The sequence below is a fragment of the Haliaeetus albicilla genome, chromosome 2 (assembly GCF_947461875.1).
Source record: "Haliaeetus albicilla chromosome 2, bHalAlb1.1, whole genome shotgun sequence".
In the NCBI taxonomy this organism is placed as follows: domain Eukaryota; kingdom Metazoa; phylum Chordata; class Aves; order Accipitriformes; family Accipitridae; genus Haliaeetus; species Haliaeetus albicilla.
This window is the reverse complement of record NC_091484.1, coordinates 58,388,237-58,410,085: the sequence shown is the minus strand read 5'-3', so window position 1 is coordinate 58,410,085 and position 21,849 is coordinate 58,388,237. Positions and strand designations below refer to the sequence as shown.

At 38.3% G+C, this 21,849-nt stretch overlaps 1 protein-coding gene across 1 annotated transcript in view; it reads right to left on the bottom strand.

Moving 5' to 3' along the window:
* The window catches only part of LOC104317951 (macrophage mannose receptor 1), a 35,651-nt gene extending 16,977 nt beyond the window's left edge, over positions 1–18,674 (bottom strand). Inside the window, exons 1-15 of the mRNA XM_069776323.1 lie at positions 18,497–18,674; positions 16,193–16,594; positions 14,842–15,015; positions 13,158–13,316; positions 12,174–12,287; positions 11,558–11,692; positions 10,559–10,741; positions 8,747–8,904; positions 7,962–8,075; positions 7,509–7,624; positions 7,059–7,207; positions 4,522–4,721; positions 3,056–3,183; positions 2,328–2,415; positions 962–1,106 (exon numbers count right to left, since the gene is read on the bottom strand). Coding sequence (XP_069632424.1) covers positions 962–1,106; positions 2,328–2,415; positions 3,056–3,183; positions 4,522–4,721; positions 7,059–7,207; positions 7,509–7,624; positions 7,962–8,075; positions 8,747–8,904; positions 10,559–10,741; positions 11,558–11,692; positions 12,174–12,287; positions 13,158–13,316; positions 14,842–15,015; positions 16,193–16,594; positions 18,497–18,554 — 2,323 coding nt within the window. The 5' untranslated portion in view covers positions 18,555–18,674. The remainder of the gene's footprint in view (positions 1–961; positions 1,107–2,327; positions 2,416–3,055; positions 3,184–4,521; positions 4,722–7,058; positions 7,208–7,508; positions 7,625–7,961; positions 8,076–8,746; positions 8,905–10,558; positions 10,742–11,557; positions 11,693–12,173; positions 12,288–13,157; positions 13,317–14,841; positions 15,016–16,192; positions 16,595–18,496) is intronic.
* Between the last annotated feature and the right edge of the window lie 3,175 nt (positions 18,675–21,849).

The window sequence follows — 21,849 nt, the reverse complement described above, 5'->3', positions numbered from 1 at the left end:
TGTTTTATGATGTAGCTTGTGACTAACTGCAAGGAGCAGAGTGAGGAACAGAGCAGGTCACTGCACTCCTTTGCCATTGACTAGAAGGCAGGCTTACCCACACATTTCAGTTAGACATTATGCAATATGCATGGTCGTCTACTTATAATTTTGTATCATAAGCTGTGCTTCACATCAGCGAAGTCATAGCTTTGGCTGGATCACATTCCTGCACAGAGCAATGTAAGGAAAAATTGCTCTTCCAGTCTCTAAGTCACAGTAGATTTATCTGAAACACTTTAAACTTTGGTTTTACAGCCTCTTTACTGATCCATCAGTAGACATTCCATAATCCTCCAGAGGAGTCATCTTATCAAGAGGGAGAAAATTTCCACTAGATTTACTTTAGCTCTATCAAAAAATTCTCTCAGTCCCAACTATTCATAAGAAAAAGGAAATGTGAGTTTACATACTGACTGCAAGTTATTTCTGGTTCTGATAGAAGAAGAAATGCCACTGCTTTGAACCATTGCTTTTCCAAAAGCAGTTGAGTCCTGAATAATGTTAGAGGAAAACTTGGAACACCACTAAGTGTTTGGTCTACAAACATTGTATTTGGTTTTTAGCTTTACCTGTGTTAGTGTAAAAACCAGTATTGTAAGGAATTCACAACTCCTTACTTCCTACATTACAAAAATACAAGCAAAAGCTTCTTAATATTAAAAAAGTTTGCAATCTATGAAACCCTTGCAAACACATGGATTATTTATACATCCTAATTTACATGAAGAAATAAATTTATTTATTTTCATCATTTGTCAGTGAAAAATCCTGGCCTATGTTATGTTACCCAATGCTCTTGACCTCCATTTGGAAAAAGTAGTTCTTCAAAATTTTGTGTCTTTCTCCAGCAACTTATATTAGAAAGCATCTATTTATAAAGTTATTTAAGCTTCTTGTTTAAAGAGAATAATAAATGTACCTTTTTTTATTTGACAAACCCAGTCATGCTGTACTTCACAGACTGAAAGAAACCATTGCTTAGAATAACTCCCACCATTGAGTACGCCACAGAACTTGCGTCCTCCTGAATTTCTTGGGCTATCATCCCAGTTTGTGTACCTAACCTATAGAAGAAATCATCTTTGTTACTCTTTTCATCTGTTTCAGTAGACATACTCTCCATTGGCAAACAGAAACAAACTGGTTTTGTCTGAAAGATTCTGTCTGTCACTAAGAAGAGGTGCAAATATGGGGAAAGCAATAGGTATAGGAATTTTTACAGTGGGGCAATGATGTCAGTGGACAATCGATGTCTTGCTGTGGAGGGTTTTTCCTCTTGTTTGCACCTCAAGCCCTAGACACAGCCAGAATAGAAACAGGCAAACAGACAATTGCTAATGAACTTCACCTGGCTATGAAGTTCACCCCCATTCCACTCATGCTAATCATGTGCAGACAAGTTAGTTCTCACTTCATCACCTGTGACCTGGTTCAAAATTACATTTTCTAACAGCTGTCCGGTGGCAGTGACCACCTTGTGCATCGATTCATCATTCACGCCTTCCCTTCCCTGTGGTTAATGAGGATGGGAGTGTGGCTTTTGGGAGCTCCTAAAAACCTAGTGGAGTTTCCGCTGAAGAAACTAACATCCAAATGGGAGGACAGAACCATTTGATGTAACCAACTCGGGATTTTCAAAAAGTTCTTGATAAGATTGCTTCCCAAAAATTTTATGGAAACTAATGTGCAACAGGATAAGAGGAAAAGTCCTTACGTGGGTTAAAAAAAGGGGAATAGAGAGCAGGAGTAAAGGGAAGGTAATAGGCAGTAGAATCCTGCAGGAACATTTCACACGTCTGTGGATATTTACACATTTACATGACTGGATAAATTAATGGAAATAAATAAAGATTATAGATCTGAGCTCAGGTTCTGAAGGACCCTGAGCCATCACTTACTGGGGGATGCAGGAGTATACTGGGAAATATGCTTGCTGTTTGATTAGCTTTTAAGGTGTTTCTGACCACTGCCAGAGACAGGGTACAGGATCCAGTATGATGAATTTATATGTTCTGACATTATGAGTTCATATTATATTCTTGGAAGAGAAAATAAGTTAGAGTGCTGTGCAGAAAGCTACAGATTCTGATGAGGTACAGATGATTTCCATGCATTCAAATGTGTTGCTGTGATTTTACTCACGATAATAAAGGTTAACAGCCATGTAAATGTTTGCAGGATTAGTGTTTTCATTGATGAGGATAGCAGTAAAAACCCCAAAAGTACGTGTACAAACCCCATAACATCTTAAGCAAACAAATTTGATGAAAAATTAAAATACTTACTGGAGACCCATCACTCCAGGCAAATCCTTCATCTGGATTCAAGGAAAATATACCAAGCCAAACTTTTTGAAAGCTACAGCGAGTGGCACTAACAAAAAGTGCAAGGCAGAGCAGTGTATAAACATCAAACCAAAAAACAGCAACACAAAAAACATCCAGAAACACATCATTAAACTTTCTAGAGTACATTGTAAAGTGCAGTGAAGTTGCAAAAATTGCCCTATTACTTTTGGTGAAGGGCATATAGACGCATATGTTCTTCATAGAAATATCTAATATTTGTATGGCTCAGTGGCAATGGCTTATTTATCAGACTTATTAGCAGTATCGATCCTGTATTTCCTCTATGTTCTGTTTTCTTAGAAAATGCCTTCACAGATTCAGAAAATGGTCTCAGCATTGCCTACTTCGAGGTGACTCAAAAGTAAATATCTTGGTCACGTTTTCTACCCTACTAAAATACCACCCCCCACAATTTCATGTATTTCTAAATTATATCTAGTAATCATGATACAAGGTTGGGTTTTTTTTAATTTCCTGGATATAAACAACTCTTTTTTTTTTCATGAAACAGTTAAAAACATTCATGAGTAGACAAAATTTCAAAGTATCACAGATTTTTTGGCTCTTGAGGAATTCATGTTTCAGAAATCATCTAAGAACATTCATAATTGTTCATATGAAATGTCTCTTAAATCTGCCAGGATAAACATACAGCAGATACTCACTCCATTGCTTTTATTAGTGATGGTATCTCCTCTTTACTGTTAATGGTGACCAGATCCCCTCCTATTTGTCTACAAAAATCTCGAGCTTCAAGCCATGACTTCTTTTTAATATTTGATCTGTAAAAACACTATGGAGAAATTACTTTAAAACATATTATATGTGTTATAATAAAATAAAGAATCATAGTCTCAGTCACCTATAAATGAGGTTTCATACAAGCCAAGTAAAAGTCCGTAAAAGAAATAGAATTAATTACTCTGTTCATAAAATTTTTGCACTAGAGTTGTCTAGCTAGTTAGTTTAGCAGTGATAAAGGGAAGGAATTTCTAGAGGGGAATACAATTCCCTTTAACTTGTTTTAGCTGGAGGAGGGCCCATGCCACGTTCTGGATGAAGGGGAAGGAGAGTACTTGTGGTGGAGAGGCAAGGTGGCCTGGGAGGGGTCTGAAGATACAGGCAAAAGAATGACCTCATGGTGGTTTACAGCTCTTACTTTACATTTGCAATATGATGTCTAACATTTTGGTAGTTTAACAAAGAATAAGCGCAAGTTTGACCAAAGCTAAAACTGATGACTTGGGAATAAAGGAGCCCAAGTAAATAACATTCCAGCTGACTTTGAAAGGAATGAAAAAAAACCCCATAATAAAAAGAGAAGGACTCATTAATTCAATAAAGTGATAAGAAATATTAACACTTCACACTTACTTAGCACATTTCTATTCTACGTGATCCCAAATCAATGTTTGCACATTACCCTCATCTCTTGTTCAAAGTCCTTTTGTATGCCTGCTCAGACATAACTCAGTGTACTTCAAATACGAGTTATCTGTAGCTTTGCATCAGAAACTCTCTAATAAATGTCCTTCATAAACACTGGTTTAATTAACTTTGCATGTGATTTCTTATGCTTTATTTTAGGGGGTAATGTGCTTATCTTAGCAAAGTCCAGCCTTGGGCATTGTGCTGCTTGTGGATACATTTCACTGTTTCTCTACTTTGTTCCCTGAACTCTCTCACACCTCAGATAAATATGGGATCTTTGCACAACCTAGTGACCACAACTGATATAAAGAGCCATGCTAACAGCCAAGCTTTGCTGCTCCTACTGTTTAATACAGCTTTTTGACATTGTTCTCTCAAAAATTTTGCAAATATTAAGTTCTTTCTTGTTTCTTCTTTTTTCTCTTTTCCATATTCTGCTCCAATTCATTCAACCCTTGGGGCACAAACTTCCTCATTTTCTTTCCTGTGTCCTTCTCCCTCCCCTTGTGTCCAGTCCCTTCAACCTTATCTTTCTTCCTTAGTTTCTACCCTCTTATGGATAATACCCCAAGACATTTGGAGTTTGGTTTTCCCAATCTCAGATATTGCAAAATGAAGATATTGCTTCCTTTTTCTTTCTTCCCGCCACCAACCAAGCAGTTCAAAGCCTTTCTTCTTCTTTAACTATTTAGGCACTTACTTTAAAACAGGAATTACTATGGCTGTTTGATACCCAGCCTTCGGGGCATGTGGGGACTGGAGTAGTAGTTGGAATAGGTGGAGCTGTTGCACTCTTTGCCCACTGTTTACAGATATATTTTTGCTTTGTCTCACAGTCAAGAACATTCCATAATCCAGCTGCAGTCCCAGTTGTCATGGCTACACATCCTGGATTACTTCCTTTATGAGAAACAAAAAAGATGTTGGATATTTTATAAAATCCAAATTGTTTAATTCTTACTTAAAATCTTTGAGCAGCAGATATTCGCTTCTTGCCATACAATAACACTTGAATAGCAGAGTTATATTTTAGATGGTTTTCACACAGGCAAAAAGTAGTATTTTCTGTTTGAGGAGGTCATGATCAGTTTGGGATCCTATTTTTTTTATTTTGAATGTCCTGCATAATTAATGGTATGGGTAGAAAGTAAGTTGGGTGGTTTTTTTTTTTTACAGTGAAAACCTGTGTTTTCAAGTGAGGACCTCATTCTTACTTACATTAAGCCTGTTTTATATCAGGTAGCGTAACCTTGGTCACTAGTAATTTTCATATAGATGGAAACAAAACCCTTGGTCCATACGTAGGGCAGGCACAGAAACCTCAACGGATGTGATAAAGCTTATCCCATGACGATTACAGTAATTTTAGTATATTCTCTCAGAGAGAACCAGAGGTGCATACATCACACAAGATGCAGTCAAATGCACACAATGGGCTTATATAATGGCCTATTTGTATTCTTTATTAACTTCCTAAGTATTCTTAACATTTTCTTTGCTTTTTGATTCCTGTTGAGAACAGACCTGATGTTTAATGGACCTGTCTACCATGGTGCCAAGAACTGACTCCTGAAATGAATTCGTCAGCTATAAGTCCATAATTTTGTCAATTCAAGACCTATATTTACTCCTGTGAGCATCACCCTGCCTGCATCAGAGTTCACCTACTATTTTACAGATCATGCTCGGTCACTTATTCTCCTGAGGTCATCCTGTGTTTTCTCACAGGCACACCTTCACTATCAGAAATAATTTAGTATCACGAGCAAATCTTGCCACTTCACTATTTCACCATTTCCAGATGTCTGTAAATACGTTGAACAGCGTGGGCTTTGGTGCAGACCATTAAGGGACTCTGATTGTGAGCTCTCTTCTCCAGTGAAAAATATCCCCCATAAAAAAAACTACCTTCCTTTCCCTGCCTTTTGATCAAAATTTTTATTCATGTAAGAGCTTTCCTGTGTCAGGTCAGATTAGCTGAAATGTTTTTGGTAATTGAGATAGACCACACTAATTAAATTTCCCTTATTCATATGCTTTTGGGTCCTGTGGGGAGCTCCAGGAGGTCTGTGAGCATGACCTCCCTTTACACAAGGAATTTTATATATCTTTCCCACTATATCTTCTTTATTCAATTCTTTATTATAGATTCAGCTAATTTACCAATGACTCATTGGTCTGTATTTCCCCACATCTCCCTGGAAACATTTTAAATATTGGCACCAAATTTGCCTTTTTTCACCCCTTAGCTGTCAAGGCAGTTTTAGCAGGTAGTTACACATTAAAGTGAACAGTTCACTTAATGTAACTTTTACAGCTCTTGGATGCTTTTGCAGCTGTGATTAGTCCTGACTTGCTATTCTTCAGGTCATCTATTTGTTCCGTAATCTATTCTGTTGGTATTTCAGCTTGAAATAGACTCTCCAATCATACCCTCACAAAGAAACTTCCCAGCACAGAAAGCCCACTTTTCTTCCTCAGTGAACACAGATGCAAGGAAACTAATTTTTCATCACTGTTCCAGACTGATCTCCAAGTGCTCCCTTTATACTCTGATCATCTGCTGGCACCACAGGCTCCCTGGTAAGCTTTCTTCTCATGGCATTTACAGAAGCTTTATTACCTTATGTCTTTTACAATTTTTTATTATTTTTATTTTATTTTACATTTTGTAACCTCACTGAATGTTTTGAGAAACTTTTCAGACAAATGATCACTAGGAGGGACATAGTATATCTTGGGGAGAGCAGATTCCCCCATGGCATTTTCAAATCATGTTTTCTGTGCTTCTGCACAATAGGATCCCATGAATACAGTTTTCTTAGCATCATAAGTAAAAATAATAATGGTATGATCATTTTTGATACCGTGATTTTTGTAATTCTAACTTAAAATCCTTATTACAGTTGCTCTGTTTCAGACTCTTCTCCCAAGCTAACTTTTCCACTAGACAGATGAGTGTGGAATAGTCTCAGGAACTTCCTGTAACTCCTGTTTATCTCTTTGTGAACATGAGCCAAAAGGTTAATCTTATGGGTAAATATGTCAGATGTCCTAATATAAAACTGCAATTCAAATTGTTCCTTTTGAAATTAAAAGATGGGGTTTGAGAACTGCCAGTTCTTGTAAAATATACTGAAAGCTTAAAGCATAAAACTCAGAGGACTTTGCCAATGCAAACGCAAATAGGGACCACGACCTCAGAAAGGACCTACCATCCACTGTCACGGCACCTACCAGGCATTGCTGCATCCCAGTGCGTGAAGGAGACTGCTTCACCGTTGGCCCACCTGAAAGTTCCTTGGTCCTCCACATCAGACAGACCAAGCCAGAAATATTTCTCAGGCCTCAGCCCAACAAGGCTGGTCAGATAGGCTTGTTCATACCTGTAAAAGGGATCATAAAGACGCAAGTGAAAACAAAGTCATTTATCCAAATCCTACTTGTCTAATCTGATGATGAATCCTTTTCTCCTTTTCCTTCCTGCAGACTAGGGGAGAGGGTCTTACAATAGGATTCTGACTCATCAACAAACAAAAGTGAGCCTTTTTTGTTGTTCAACTAGAGACCTCATCCGTAACTTAGCTAAATTGCTGTTTGATGTTGTGTTAGAATTGTACTTCCAGAAATATTTCAGAACATACAACCCTGACCCATTTAAAAGACAATGAAAATTTATTATCATACCTACTTTCAACTGTGGCTAAGTAACCTTCTTCTCCTTCACAAGTGGTGTTTGCTTCTGAAAATGTTGCTGAAACATGTCCAATAAAATAGCAGTAGGTCCCATATCTTCTCCAGCCCTGTAACATAATTTGGGGATTTCCATATCACTTTTAAATAATTGTGATATCATGCATTAAGTGAGCTATACCATTTCAAAATGAATGAAGCACAATAATCATGAATATTATGAATTAGAAACATTTGCAGTGAAATTACAGATTCCTTCTAAGCAGTTTCTGTAAATGGCTTTCTAAAGTTTTAAGTAACTGAGAGAGAGAGAAACTTCATAATAAATAAAAATAAAAAACCCTGTTTGTAAAGAATATAAATAATATAAATAATTCTAGATGATTGTCAGACAAGGTACTTACTTATTTGATCTGGGAAATTGATGTTCCATTCTTATATACTTACTTTTTTGCAACCTGCATCAGTAATTTCCTTTTCTCTAACTATTTGTGATATAGCTTTTCTTTTACAAATGTAGCCAGCTTTCTTCTCACAGACATCGTCTGCCCAATAGCCATCCTGTGGCAGGAAAAAGAATGAAATAACAATGAGATTAAGATGAATACTAAAGAAAATGAATAAGCTCTTTCTTTATAATGAAAACTGTTCATTTTTTTTTCTCCTTTCATTTTGAAACAGAAATATTATTTTTCCTGATCCAATTCCCCTAGTTGATAACAAAAATAAATCTGCTCACATCCAGTGAAATAGGAGACTGGGCTATAGTAGTACAGCTACGGCTGGCAGTGATAAGAAGGGATGAGGGTGCAGGGAGCTGGTCCCTGACCTCTTCTGCAGGACCCTGCACAGGCAGTTGTGCCATGCAAGGATGGGCAAATGAGCAGGCACAAAGGAGGCAGTGGGGAGCCCCGCATGACACCATTACCACCAGAGGAAAAGGAGCAGGAGAATGTACTCAAACTACATTCAGAGACCTGTCTTATAGCCCTAATGATTTAATTGGTGACTTTCAGATGAACTTAAAGAGACAATTTCATCAGTGATGCAGTAACTCTTTAATTTTATTTTTTCTTTTTTTTTTTTAAATGAAAGGTAATATTTAATCTCATTTTTTGTCCCCACATCCCTTCTTCTGGCCCTAGCCAGCTGCTGAAATAACAGGGCACATTATTCTTTTGTTAAGAAGTTAGTTTCAATAGTAAAGTAAAATATGTATTGAATAATGTTACCTGGCCCTTGATCAGTACACAATCTTCTGGCCTGTTGTTTGTGGTGGATGGCTCTCTCAGGTGCCATTTTGTGTACGTCACTGGCATACCATCACTCCATTCAAAATACATTCGAACCTTATGATCATTCAGTCCAATCCATAGCTTGTCTGTTGGCTCTAAAACATGGAAACACAGGACTAGAAAAGGCCTCTTATACCACTGCATCCTTTTCACAGCACCCTCAAGCTCTAGAGCATATAATCCCTTTCATAAACTCACAAAACATAAAAGTATTTAGTGCATTGCATGATCATTTTATAAATTAATATTTTCACATAAATATTAGCATAAAGACAGTATGCTTTAGAAAACTAGGCTGTAATGTAATCCCTGCACTGGATCAAAAAATTTTGCTCCTCTTCCTCATAGCAGTGGGAGAAGAGTAAATTACCAGCCTAATGCTAAAGCACTATATTGGTATGATAGAACTGTGTCAATAATTACTTTTTAGGTTCTGTTGCACTGGTCAGATTTTAAAATACCGTTTTCATGTAACTTGAAGCATGAATGTTTTAAGCTTCTTTCAACAAAATGGAAAAAACAGAGAAACCCCCTAAGCCCAGCTCCCCAGCCCTAGATCAACTGTTTAGGCAGTAAGTAAAATCAGAGTTTTGACAACATTCAAAACTCAGAAGGTGAACGCTGTCAGCAACCAGATCTAACTTTGAGGCTGGCCCTGCTCCAAGCCAGGGCTAGACCAAACGACCTCCAGGGTTCCTTCTGGCCTAAACCAGTATACGATCCTATGGTTTTAGGCATTCTTAACGAAAGGAAAGCAAGGAAAATGAAAGGTAAATTTAGGAACCATTCACAAAAATAAGAAAGAAAGAAAGAAAGAAAGAAAGAAAGAAAGATATGGAAGGATATTCACAATTTCTTCAGTAGTTTCTAAACTGGGATATGATATCAGAATCAAAAAGTATAAGAAACAAAAAATATCTCCCTGTATGGTTGGACACTAAGCAGACAAATTACTCTTTCTGAAGAAAGAATTTTTGCTGTCTTGATTATCTTTCACTTTTTCAGTAGTTAATTAAGGCTTTCACTACCTCTAAGCATGAAAAAAAAAGCAAATAGTTAACAGAGGCAAAAAGTAGCAATATATCTACAGACTCCTCACGTTTCTGCCAAGGATATTAAAAAGGCCATGGCAAGACCATGCTAATATCTTAGATTCAGTGACCTGAGTACGATTCTTTAGGCAGCCCAGGCCATTCCACAGCTTGCTGCCTGGAAATCACCTTGGCTAGCTTTGCTGATCTTTTCCGTCTGGCAATGCAGAGAGCTAAACTTTTCTTTAGTAGGTTCCTTCCATCACTTCTGCAGAGACCTGTGAACTTGCTGATCTGGGTGCTGGTTGACCACAAGATGTGGAGAATGTCTTAGAGCCACACTGTAAGTTCCCCAAATGCATAGAAAGCAGTACAAATATGTTGGTTTTCTATAAAAAGCACTCTTGCAAAGTGGAAGTTATATTTCATAATACTTTCACTAAGAAAGCTTCTCACTGGGATGACTGATGTCCTTCTACCCTCATGCAAAGCAAAGTACAAGTCAAGAGAGTTAAGTCTGCAAGTTGCAGCACCGAAGGTGGCATCTGTTTTGAAGCAGGAGGGAGAGCACTGCACCAGCCTAACGCCACTGGACCTCTGGCTCCTTGCGCCTCTTTGGCCGCAGTGTTTCATGTTAATACAATTACTACATCTCAGTTCAGCTGGCTGGTGCTTCTTACATGCAGACAAAGGCAAACCCCCCCCCGGAAACACTCACTGTACCCAAGCCGAGACACCAGAAAGCTGTGCTCCTCAAGGCTTTGGATGCTGGCCAGGTGACTCCCTTCCTTCTGACAAGAGGTCAAAGCTTCTTCCCATCCTTTGGTCTCCCTGAAGATCTTGTAACAGTGATCTATGTACGGTACCCATCCATCTAGGCAAGTAACAGGCCCAGTGTCACCTAGGAACAAATACCAGTGTTTTAGAGGAGTTCAAATGCCATGCAAGGGGCATGACACTGAAAATATTTTCACTTATTCTGTGCAAAAGTTCTAAAATAAGAATTTTCTTTGGAAATTCTCATTATAAGGAAATGATGGACACAAAATACAGTAAACATAAATACGATTCTAAATCTGGATTTTTTTAGCTTGGAAAAGGAAAACTTTAATACAAATTCTAAGGTTCTTTATAGTCAAATGTCTGTAACAAATACACTAATGTATTAATTTTAACAGCTTCTATATTACTTAGTACTTATTTGTCAGATAACAGAAATCAGAAATTATCTGCACCTAACATAAAATGCTTATGAATTTTTAAGAGATTAAGTATATTGATAGAATAAAAGTCATCTAGACAGATTCACAACTAGACATATACATAGGAAAACACAAACAGGGATATCTTTATACACTTAAAATATCTTTTATCTTTGCAATGTGTCGATCTTTTTTCCTTTCACTTATTTTTACCAACATCCCTCTTCAGAAAAATAATTTTTGGTTTGTTGTCCCTTTTCATGTTCAGCAGGGTGTGTATTCAAAGGGGAGAGGTGACTACCAAAACACAGACAGATGGGACAAGCTGGATGTTCTTTGCTTTTACCTATTTCATTCTGTGTGTTGTGGGACTGGAGATAAGCCTAGAAAGGGTGCAATAGTTGTAGAAAGCAAACCAGATAAACAAGAAATAGTTTTTATTTCTAATGAAATCCTCCTGCTCATCTTTCTCAATGTGAATGCCAAGCAATTCAGTTAACAGCTTCTACTTTTACCTGAGGGAACCAAAGTAAAGTTTCTTTTCTTACAAATGTAACCGAGTTTCTGATCACATTCCCAATTTTGCCATTTAGCTTTTGTTTCAGGATTCAAAACTGTACAGAGTTTTGCAGATTCTGGAGAAGGGCTTCCTTTGGGAAAGGTACAGGAAAAAAAGTGAACTTTTCTGAAAGGCAACTATAGCTCTAAGCTCTAAAATGCACAGGAGAAATGATTCCTGGCTGAAGTGAGACCCCCAAAGATCACGTCTTTCCCAGCTTTGGCAAGAACTGAGGTAGGTCTCTGGTAGTGGGAATGTCTGTATGAAATGTAGTGTAATTTATGTGGATATGAACATGTAACGCCCTCATGGTTTTGTTGCTAGAGACAACAAATGGAAGACAGTATATTTTTGTGAAAGATAGTACTGCTTTCAGAGCTAAAATATTTTTGCAATACATAGAAGTTTCTGGCTTATATTGCTATAGAAAAAAAAGCTTTTTCTAAAGCTAAAGAAGAAAAGCTAAAATACGTATCTCATGGCATATCTATCTGATAATAGAATTTAAAGCAGTATTTGAGGCATGTATATTTTTTCTTTGGAAATACACAGTCAAACAAAGTCACAGCTACCTGGAGCCCAGTTTAAGTACTGGAAAGGGCTGCCTCCAATCCACTGCCATCCACTCCTCAAGTCCAGTCTGTTGAGTCCAATCCACAGTGCAGAATCTGTACCTTCTGTTAACTCTAAGAAACAAAAGGTAGATAAACGATTTTATAAATCACTTTTTTATTAGCAATAGTCATTAGTCATGTCTCTAGGAAGACTTACAGTTCTTAAATGTCTAACTACAAATATCTTTAGGTCTGAGATACCTGATAAATTGAAATATGCCGAAGCTTTTGATTTCTGTAAAATGCAAACAAACACCACCACCCCCCCATCACCTAATCATATCACCTAATGCAAAATGAGCACAGATGAGATGCCACAAAGCGTATCCAAAATGAAAGTGTTTCTGTAGAATGGGCTAAATTCTGTACAACATAATTTATTTAAGCAGAAATATTGGTACAGTGTAAGTATAAACAATAATAAAGCTCTTAGAAGTTACATTCATCATTAATAATAACAGGAGAGAGATTCTTCCATACCATTTCTCCCGCAATACATGGGTAGGTAGAGCCACAATTTGGGATCTATGAATTATTGATGTTTTTCAGTTTGTCAAATGAATGAAAAAAATCAGATGTCAAGCTGCATTTGACACAAAACACATCTTTCTTTTGGCACAAAGATATGTCTTTTCTCTTATTTTCAATTTGTTTTAAAGATTCCTTTTAACCAAAGATGAAACTTTCATTTATCTTTCAGATTTTTGTTTTTTAAATAGAAAGTCAAACTGTTACACTTGCAGAATGCTGGAATACCTTGAATTCTGTTTAAACTTGGCAGTGATTTTGATGTGAACTTGCAAATTCTAAAAGATTTTGTGTACTTACTTGTGCATATTTAGGTCCATAGACATTAGCCAAAACCATACTAAATATTCCTTAGCTGTGATGATGGACTGAACGGATCCTGAATGTAAGTCAGAGTTTGCTTTACTTCCTTACCTTTAAGGTAAATTTGTTCATGAATGTCCGTGATACTCAATAATTCTGCATTTTGCTGCTGACAGCTCTTCCTGGCTTGGTGCCACGTGAGAGCCGATTCAGAGTTTATTTGGTAGTGGACATTTGTCAACAGATCTATAGTCCAGGTGGTGTCCTTATCTGTGGAGAAAATAATTATATTGGGGGTGATAGTAACTTACCCACAGAAAAATGAGTTGCACGTTCTCATTATGCATGGCATTCTCATTAAATGTCACCTGTGCTGTTCTTTCAAGAGCACTGAAAAACTTATGAGCAGGATGTGTAAGGATGAAGTTAAGGCCTGTAAACAGGTACTGCTGAAAAGATATTGCCTCCTGTTCCGTGAAGATACATAATTCAGGAATTACTACAAGGGAAGTGATTGCATAGAAAAATATATTGCATGGAGTGCTGTGGCAGAAATCCTAGTGAAGTCTATAAAAAGATACGCAACATCTCCTCCTTCTCTTTCTGGACAGCTGTTCTCACCGAGAGCTCTGAGAACCAGCTCTAGACCTGAATTTAGCATCAAACCAGTTCTTAGATAAATCCCCCCGTTGCAAAGAGCTCCTGGATGTGCCTGTCACACAGCTTCAGAGCCCGGGCACTGCAATGGTGCCAAGCTGCACTGTGCTCCTCTTCCGATTATCTTTGCGTCTTTTGTCTGTTGAAGATCTATACATGCTCTATCAAGCACAATGCAGAATTGAATCAGGTATTTGATCATTCCCAAAAGTCAGTATGAAGCTGAATTTAAAAAAGAACAGAGAGCTGGGACTGGCTTTCAAAAGCTTTGAAAATTATTCATTCACTCTACGTCACATGCCTTTTGGGCTCAGTGTCCTAGGTATCTTTGTAGGGACCTGGAAAGCATATTTGACTATGGATTTGAACCACACCAAAAGCACATTTTGAATCAACTGGAATAAAGGGGCATTTTAATAATAAAAGACACAATTTTGAACAGGAGCAATGGGGAAGAATATAGGGGAAAGCTGAGAAGTGTCAGGAGGAGTCTTCAGCGCCTTGAAAGCAAAGGTCCCCTGTCAAGAACAAGGTCATAAAGGGACATGGAGGGGGAAGTGACCACAGAAATAGAAGATGGTTTTCAGAAATTGATTGAAGTTGTAGAGAAATGCCAGGGGTGGGAGGCAGCTCTCAGAAGGGGTGGAAAGGCAGCTTCCCAGGCAATATGAATAGGGCTTAATAGTATGGATAAAAGGACACATTCCACTTAAGTAAAAAAAATATTCATATGAGAATCATGCAGACTGAAATGTTAACTTCATCATTAATCTTCCTACAGCACTCATTTTTGTGCCCACATCCATCACATCGGGGGTCCTCAGAGAAGGGTTGTACAATGATGACAGCACACATCCTGGCTGGGAAACAGTGAGGAGCTCGAAATTGTCGTGCTGCTCAGCAACACCCCCACAATTGGTGGGAACTGCGTGCTGTTTTACTCTTTAATCACGCTTTTCTCCACAACTTTATGCAATGTGTTTTTTTCTTGTGTAGAGAGCTGCAGGATGTGGCAATGCATCATATACTAAAATACATTCTTGTAAACTATGTGTTATTATAAAGATACTCATATTCTGCTAGTGCTGGTTGGCCAATACCACACTGAGGGGGAACTGTGTGGGAACAGGTAACTTACCTTTTGATGGGCAAAATCCATATCGCTGGTCTGTGTCATAGTCTGCAGTGGTTGCACACCAGAGCCAGCCATCTGACTGGCCAGCATCTGTGCACTCAGCGTACCATTGCTTATTGTACATGAAAGGGAATACACAGGGTGCCCCGAAGGCATTTCCTAGCAGTGTAAAGGTCTCTGAGAAGGCAAAATGATAAAGATAGTATGGAAAATAATAAATGAGTGTAAACTGTGAAAAACGTGAAACCTATGCTAATAGCTGAATTGCATCTCAAAGTGCTTTCCATGTTACCTTTCCCATAACCATAACAAAATTCATTTCAACACTTTTTCAGACTTAAGCCGCTGACATACATTTTAGAGCAGTGCTATTCTAATGTAAAGTAATATTTCACAGATGAAGTCTACAACTAGGTTTTTGTTCTGACCAAAACACTTTTACAAACTTAATAAGGCTCCAGAGCTCCACCCTAAGATACTACTATTTTAAACAATGTTAAGATTTATACAAAAAGTGCAAGAGGATGAACTAATATTTAGAAGTCCTACTTCCTGGAAAAAGTAAAATCAGGTTAGACAATCTCTCTGTGTTTTTATTCCCGTGACCATTTAAGTATCTCACATACAGTGGAGCAGCTCCCACATGCAAGACTCAGAGTTTAATACTTCAAATATCCTGTGATGTGGTTTTTAGAATATTCATTCTGGATGTGGGAAAGCCATTCAGAACAATCAGACTTCAGCTAATCATAAAAGGTAATTGCACTGGTAATTATAATTATTCCACGAGCATCCTCATCTGCTGAGCCACAAAAGCTGTACTTCCTCTGCCTACACTGGTACTTCCAGCCCTTTCTCAGCTCACCCGTATTGTGCTTCTTTCTTGAGGATGTAATTTCATTTCCATGTTGCTGTATAAGAAACTTATCAGTGTTTATAATCTCTATTAACAATGTAGTGACACAGTATGGTGAGAAATAGTGACTTCAGAGAAAACATATATAGTGTAAGAGTAAGTAAGTATGTATATATGTATATACTAATATATAATATATATTTAGAGAATATAGAATATATGTGATACTTATAATACTTTTAATACTAATATACTATGCTACATACACCAAAATAGTGTGTGTATTATATAATATATAAATATTTATATAAAATATGTATATAATACATACTTGGCCATAAATATGACATTAAATTCAAGGCTAACTCCCTCAGTATACCGATTGTCTAAAACTCTGATGGTCGCCAAAGGAATCAGAATAGTCAGAGCCAAAGATCCAAAACACTCTAATACTCACAAAGAAATTAGTGCAAAGATGAATGAATCAATTTTCTGTACCTTCATATCCCCGGGAACATAAAACATCCGTGGCCCCATAGATCTTCCACTTATTCTTTGCACTCAGCCCCTTCTTTAACAAAACATTATCATGTTCTTCATTGCCAGGACTGAAAAACAAATCTTCTCCTTGGATTGCAAGGAGGCTTTCATTTCTGCATTCCCACCACTGCAGCTCACTTGTTCGATTACATGGATACAGGGTGATCACAGCATGATCCTCCTTCAATGGCACCCCCAGGCATAGATTCAGTCTCACACTCATAAGCTGATGATCAGTGATCCATCTGAATTTTTGTGATTCATTGTCTTGATGGCAAGTGGCAGTTCTAACTGACTGCGCGATAGATGCCTGAAGACAGAGCTTGTTGACTTTATTATATATTAAAAATGTTTCAATGTCTGTAAAACAAAACAATGCATAGTAAATGGTTAATACAGAATATATGTATAGTGCATATGTGACACGATTCTGCTTCCCATTCACGTGAACAAAAAGTTATTGCATTCATATCAGACAAAAACATGATGTTCTTGAACAGAGTCCAGTGCAACATCAATTTTACTGATTAAAAAGCAATAAAGTAGACAATAGGATATGTATTTCGTTATTATATATCACCATACTGTGGATTAATGGCAGTCAGCAGCATCAGCAGAGCGGAGCACAGCTTGTTGGATTGATTTACATCAGTCACAAGAATTCCCTCAACCACACTGCTATTACCATTACCCTGTTTCCATCTGTCCTCAGATGCATGGCCTTGTAGACCTCCGATCTCTACAAACTTTCCTCACCCTGCCAGATCTTACAGGTCTCCTAGCGGGGTCACAGCCGTCTTTGCTGAGCCATTTGTCTCCACACTCCCAAATCCACATTTCCTTTCCTTTTCACTGTATAAATGTGGGTGAACACCTCTGGGCCTCACAGGGGGTAGGTACTCTGGGCTAATTGGCCTTGCAGACCTACAAGACCTGCAGTACCTACTATGAGCCATTACAATGTAAAATTAGGAATGACATTGGGAAACCAATCGCAGTCTGAGAAAGCAGAAAGGACTGGGTAGTAGTGGCATCTGACCACTACTTGGCAGTGTGGAAAGGCTGGTGGAAGTTAGAAGATCCACCTGTACCAGAAATCAGGTCCCTAACTTTCCAGGTAGTTTCTCTGATCATGTCTACCGTGTTGGCTCCAGTGTGAAGTGGAAGTAGCTGAGCTAATTTCAGTCCTACAGCGAGTTTGTCAGTAGCAGTAGTGAATCATGCCTGTGAATTTGTTCTGCTGCTTTGTGGTGTACTTTGTGACCCACCTGGTTGTATTTCCCTCCAAAACTTGTGGGATTCATAATCAATTTTGGTCCCTGACACATCTCTTGATCACTGGGCTTCATATTTAATTAAAATGTATTTTAAAAGCTAAAGAAATTTCATTAAATCCTGCAAATTTCATAAAAATCCTGCAAAAAGTTGAAATCAGTTTAGTTGATAATATACAGTACACTAATTATTCTGGCCTGCAGTGATACCATGGGCGATTAAAAAAACTCCACATACTCTGAAGCAATCCATAGCAGTTTTAGTCAGGAGTTACAAAGCTAAAAGGACTGAACCTTAAACATTCAGGTCTCCAGAAGCCATCTATTTAACACCTACAATAGAAGCGCAGCTAAAGGGATGGCAGTAATATTGTCACTGCAATTCTACAAAAACTTTCCTAAACTTAATCCAACTTTATTCCACAAAAATTTTACTTCATCCCTTTTATCAATGCCAGTGAATTCAGTGAGTTTGTTCAAAACAGTGAATGAAAATAATCCTCTTTATAAGCACTAAGTCTCTCTGGAGCCATCATCTGTGAACACCTTAAAGTCCTACAAATAATTCCACATTTCACCACTCCCAAAGTTTTTCCTGCCTGATTTTGCTAACCATTATCCAGACACCAAGAGCTCAAAAATCAGAACACAGGAGTAAAGAATAAAACAAACAAATAAAAAGACATTTAAATATATCTCATGCTTTTCTTAGGTCTGATCTTCTGGGGTTGCTGAAATGATAGTGCCACTATACATGAATAAAGCCATTAGGAATTCAGTCTTTGCTTCCTTCTCTATGCATTTCTTTTTTTCTGTTAGGTCCTGTCCTTGCCTCTTGCCTGCCATCAAGAGGCTCCCCATCTATATGTCCCAAACTAATAACATATATATAGGCACCGCCACAGAACCAGAAATCAGCCAGAAATGCCACAGGACATGGAGGCACTTTCACAGACACCTTTACAGGAGACAAGCAGGAGGCACTTACCCACCAGCTGCAAAGCACTGTGAACAAGAGAAAGAACAAGCAACAACCCAAAGAACATAATTGTACAGGCTGTTTTCTTTTCTTCCCTTCACCAAAAGCTGGGTGATGAGAGTTGCTGGCAATAAAGTCCTGCTGAAGAGAGGACAGTGACCGGTCCTCCTCAGTTTTGAAGGCTGGATGGTTCGATAGAAAGCTCTGAGTGCTAAATAAGGAAATATTCTGTCACATGCCACATTTCAAAAAAACAAGACCACACACCACAAATTTTGCCTTCAAAAAAAAATGACTTCTCACTGAGGGCAAACCGTGCTGCCTTGGGAAAGCAGGTGATACCCAGAAGGTTATATCTCAATATTTTCCTGCTATCTCTTCTGAAGATTCATCTGGGGAACTCATGGGATCAAATCAACAGTGAAATACCAAAGAAAGAAATTCAGACAGTTTTTAAATTTTACACCTTAATTACACAGTGAAAAAGTACCATCAGAAAAACACATCAGTCTCATATTTTCATGTGTGAGATGAGGCAGGATTGAATTTTAGAGGATTTAAGTGAAATTCACTCTGCAGAACATTATAAAAATATCTTCCCTTCCAAATGAGATTGCCATTGTCCTACTGATGTTCATTTCTGCTTAAATGCAGCTAGGAGACCAGCACCCAAAGCTACCTGGAAAAAAGGCTCATTTTAAAAACAGTCCCCCTTTTTCTTATGAAGTTGGTCAATCTTGTCAGACAGTCATACCAAGAGCCAGTCACAATTTCAGGAAATGCCACATATCTCTTCTTTCCCAGATCACAGAGCAAGCACTCAAGGAGTTTGTTTTCCAAACATATAGGTGGAAACCTGAAAGAAACAGCAGTCTTCTCCTGACTACTATAGACTGTCCCTATAAAGGCCTGACTTTATCACAGTAGATTTTTACCATGGAAATATTTTGTTTTGTTTAGAAATACCGCTGAATGGAAAAAAAGGTCTGTGGTGTGAAAATATTATTTGAAGTGTAGTAATATATTTGTTCAGCACCTGTAGCAAAAATGTGATAGCAAGGAAATTTAGCATCATCTCCTGTTCGTTGCCAAGATGACTGCATTTTCTAAGTACAGGATTTGTTCCTACTTGGCTGCTCAGCAGGAAGACAATGCAAGAAAGAGAGTTTGTTCCCTGAGAAAGTCTACAGGATTAAAATAAAAAGGAGAAATTGAATTGTGAAACAAGAAATTACAAGGAAATGCTAGATGCAGATGTTAGGAAGTTATGGGCAAAGTTAACTGAATTTTCTTTTTCAGATGATAATAAAACATACTAACAACAATGAAGTCAACATCTTTTTTCTGGAAAAGACATTTCTAGAACTTTTTTTAAAAATGAAACAAAACAAAACATAAGTCTCTTAAATAGGCTGCCAAAGATCTTGCCTAGAAATAGCGAAAGTTTTCTTTGGCCTGAACTGATTTGTCTTAGACTAAGAACATTTCCTTACAGCATGTGGCCTATTTATATAATAGATACGTTGTCATTTATATTGTCAGGAGTTTTAACAGCCTTATTTTATTCTGGAGCTCATACGTCATGAGGCCAAGAGGAATTCCACTTTCTTCTCGGTTAAACGTCGTACAATAACAAAGCAGCAAAAAGGGAACGGTCCCTTTTCTTCACCTTCCTCTGATCCTCAGGCCACACCAGAGCCAACTGCAGCCTGGCAGTAAATCAAACATTGGTTCATTAAGAAAAAACAAGCACTTGATAGGAAACCCTTCAGCCAGGTTGCAGACCAGTTTCAGGCTAAAAATCTGAACAATTTATACCGTCTTCTTGATACTCCAAACACACTGTGTGCACTTGCATCTTTCCTCATGTGGCCAGTACTGTGAAGTATGGGGTGCTGTGCTGCTTACTGGAAAGGGGTGGCTGCTCGAGGCTGTCGAAGTCCCCGAGGCCAGCCTCCAAGGAACAGCAAAGCCAGAAAAGCAAACCTTACTACCTCACCTGCACCTGACACCTCCTGATCACTGTGAGCCACCAGACACATACCTCGGGGAGCACCAGGCAGGAGGTAGCACTGCCTTCTTGCTCCTTTGCACTTCAGAGATCTGGCAAAGTCAGGCACCTTCATCTCACCACTGCTCACAGGTGTTGCCCCAGCACAAGCTGCATCCAGTCATGAAGTGCAGGTTGGCCAGCTCCTATCTGGAAGGTCAGAAGCTGGGCTAAAAGGAAAATTGTGCTCCCTGGCATGAATTTAGTCAATTCTCTGTTACTTCAAATTCAATTGCTAGACCTACATCCTAGACACTAATCTCATAAAGAGGTTACCGATAGTGTAAAAGTTGATTTGCTGAGGATTCACTAGAAGTCCTACCAAGTTCATTAAACTTCTACTCACTCAAAGATTAAGGGAAAAAGAGCAGCACAAGATCAACAGCACCATATACCTCAGCCTATCTGATGAGTCTAAATGAGTAACAGGTGAGAGGTAACATGCAATGGTTGCTTTGCAGGTGATAATTTGCCAATTACTGATGCCAGGTGTTCACAGACAGTTACAGTGACGTAAAAAGACCCATAGAGTGCTTTGGGATCCTTCAAGAGCCAAGATCCTTTAGGATCTGCTCTGCTGAAAGAGCAATCCCCACCAGGGTAAGTCTCCCCACACACTCATCTGCAGGGGCTAAGAACAACTGATGCACTCCTGCACTTGCAGACCAGCCCCAGCCATTGGGGACTGATTGCAAGGGGATTGCTCTCATGGGTTATGGCATTAATTGGTCTTCCTGTGCCAAATTTAGTTGAATATTTTGATACAGAGGTGAGATGAGCCTGCTATTTTTCTGGTCAGATTCTAGCAAGGGGCACAGGTACTGTTTGCCACCCTTTGTAACCCTTCTCATTCAGGCCAGTTAAGGCATCAGTTTAAAGCTGCTCTGTTTATCAAAACTTCAGACAATAAAATCTACACAGGCCAAAATATTAACTAACTTAGGGAAACATACCCCAGCACTGAAAATGCCGTGGCTATTGTGTTAATTTGTTTGACTTTTGTATGTACCTAGTGAAAGCAACCACAAAGCATGGAGTAATTAAGCAGAAAGTTAACTTTATCATGAAAGGGAGACGGGAAAGATTTCCCTGGGAAAAAACAAGTCTGAACATTGTTTGAGGGATGATATTGTTTCTTTATTAACATTTTCTAAAGAATGAGGATTTATGTGCATTCCTTGTGAATAAATGGTATTGCATAAATAAGTAGTTACCAAAGAGTCTCAGAAGAGCACAATTATGATGTCCTTGCATCTTAAGCCCGTTATACATTGCCAGAGACTACATATATGGGTACTACTGTATTGGGTTT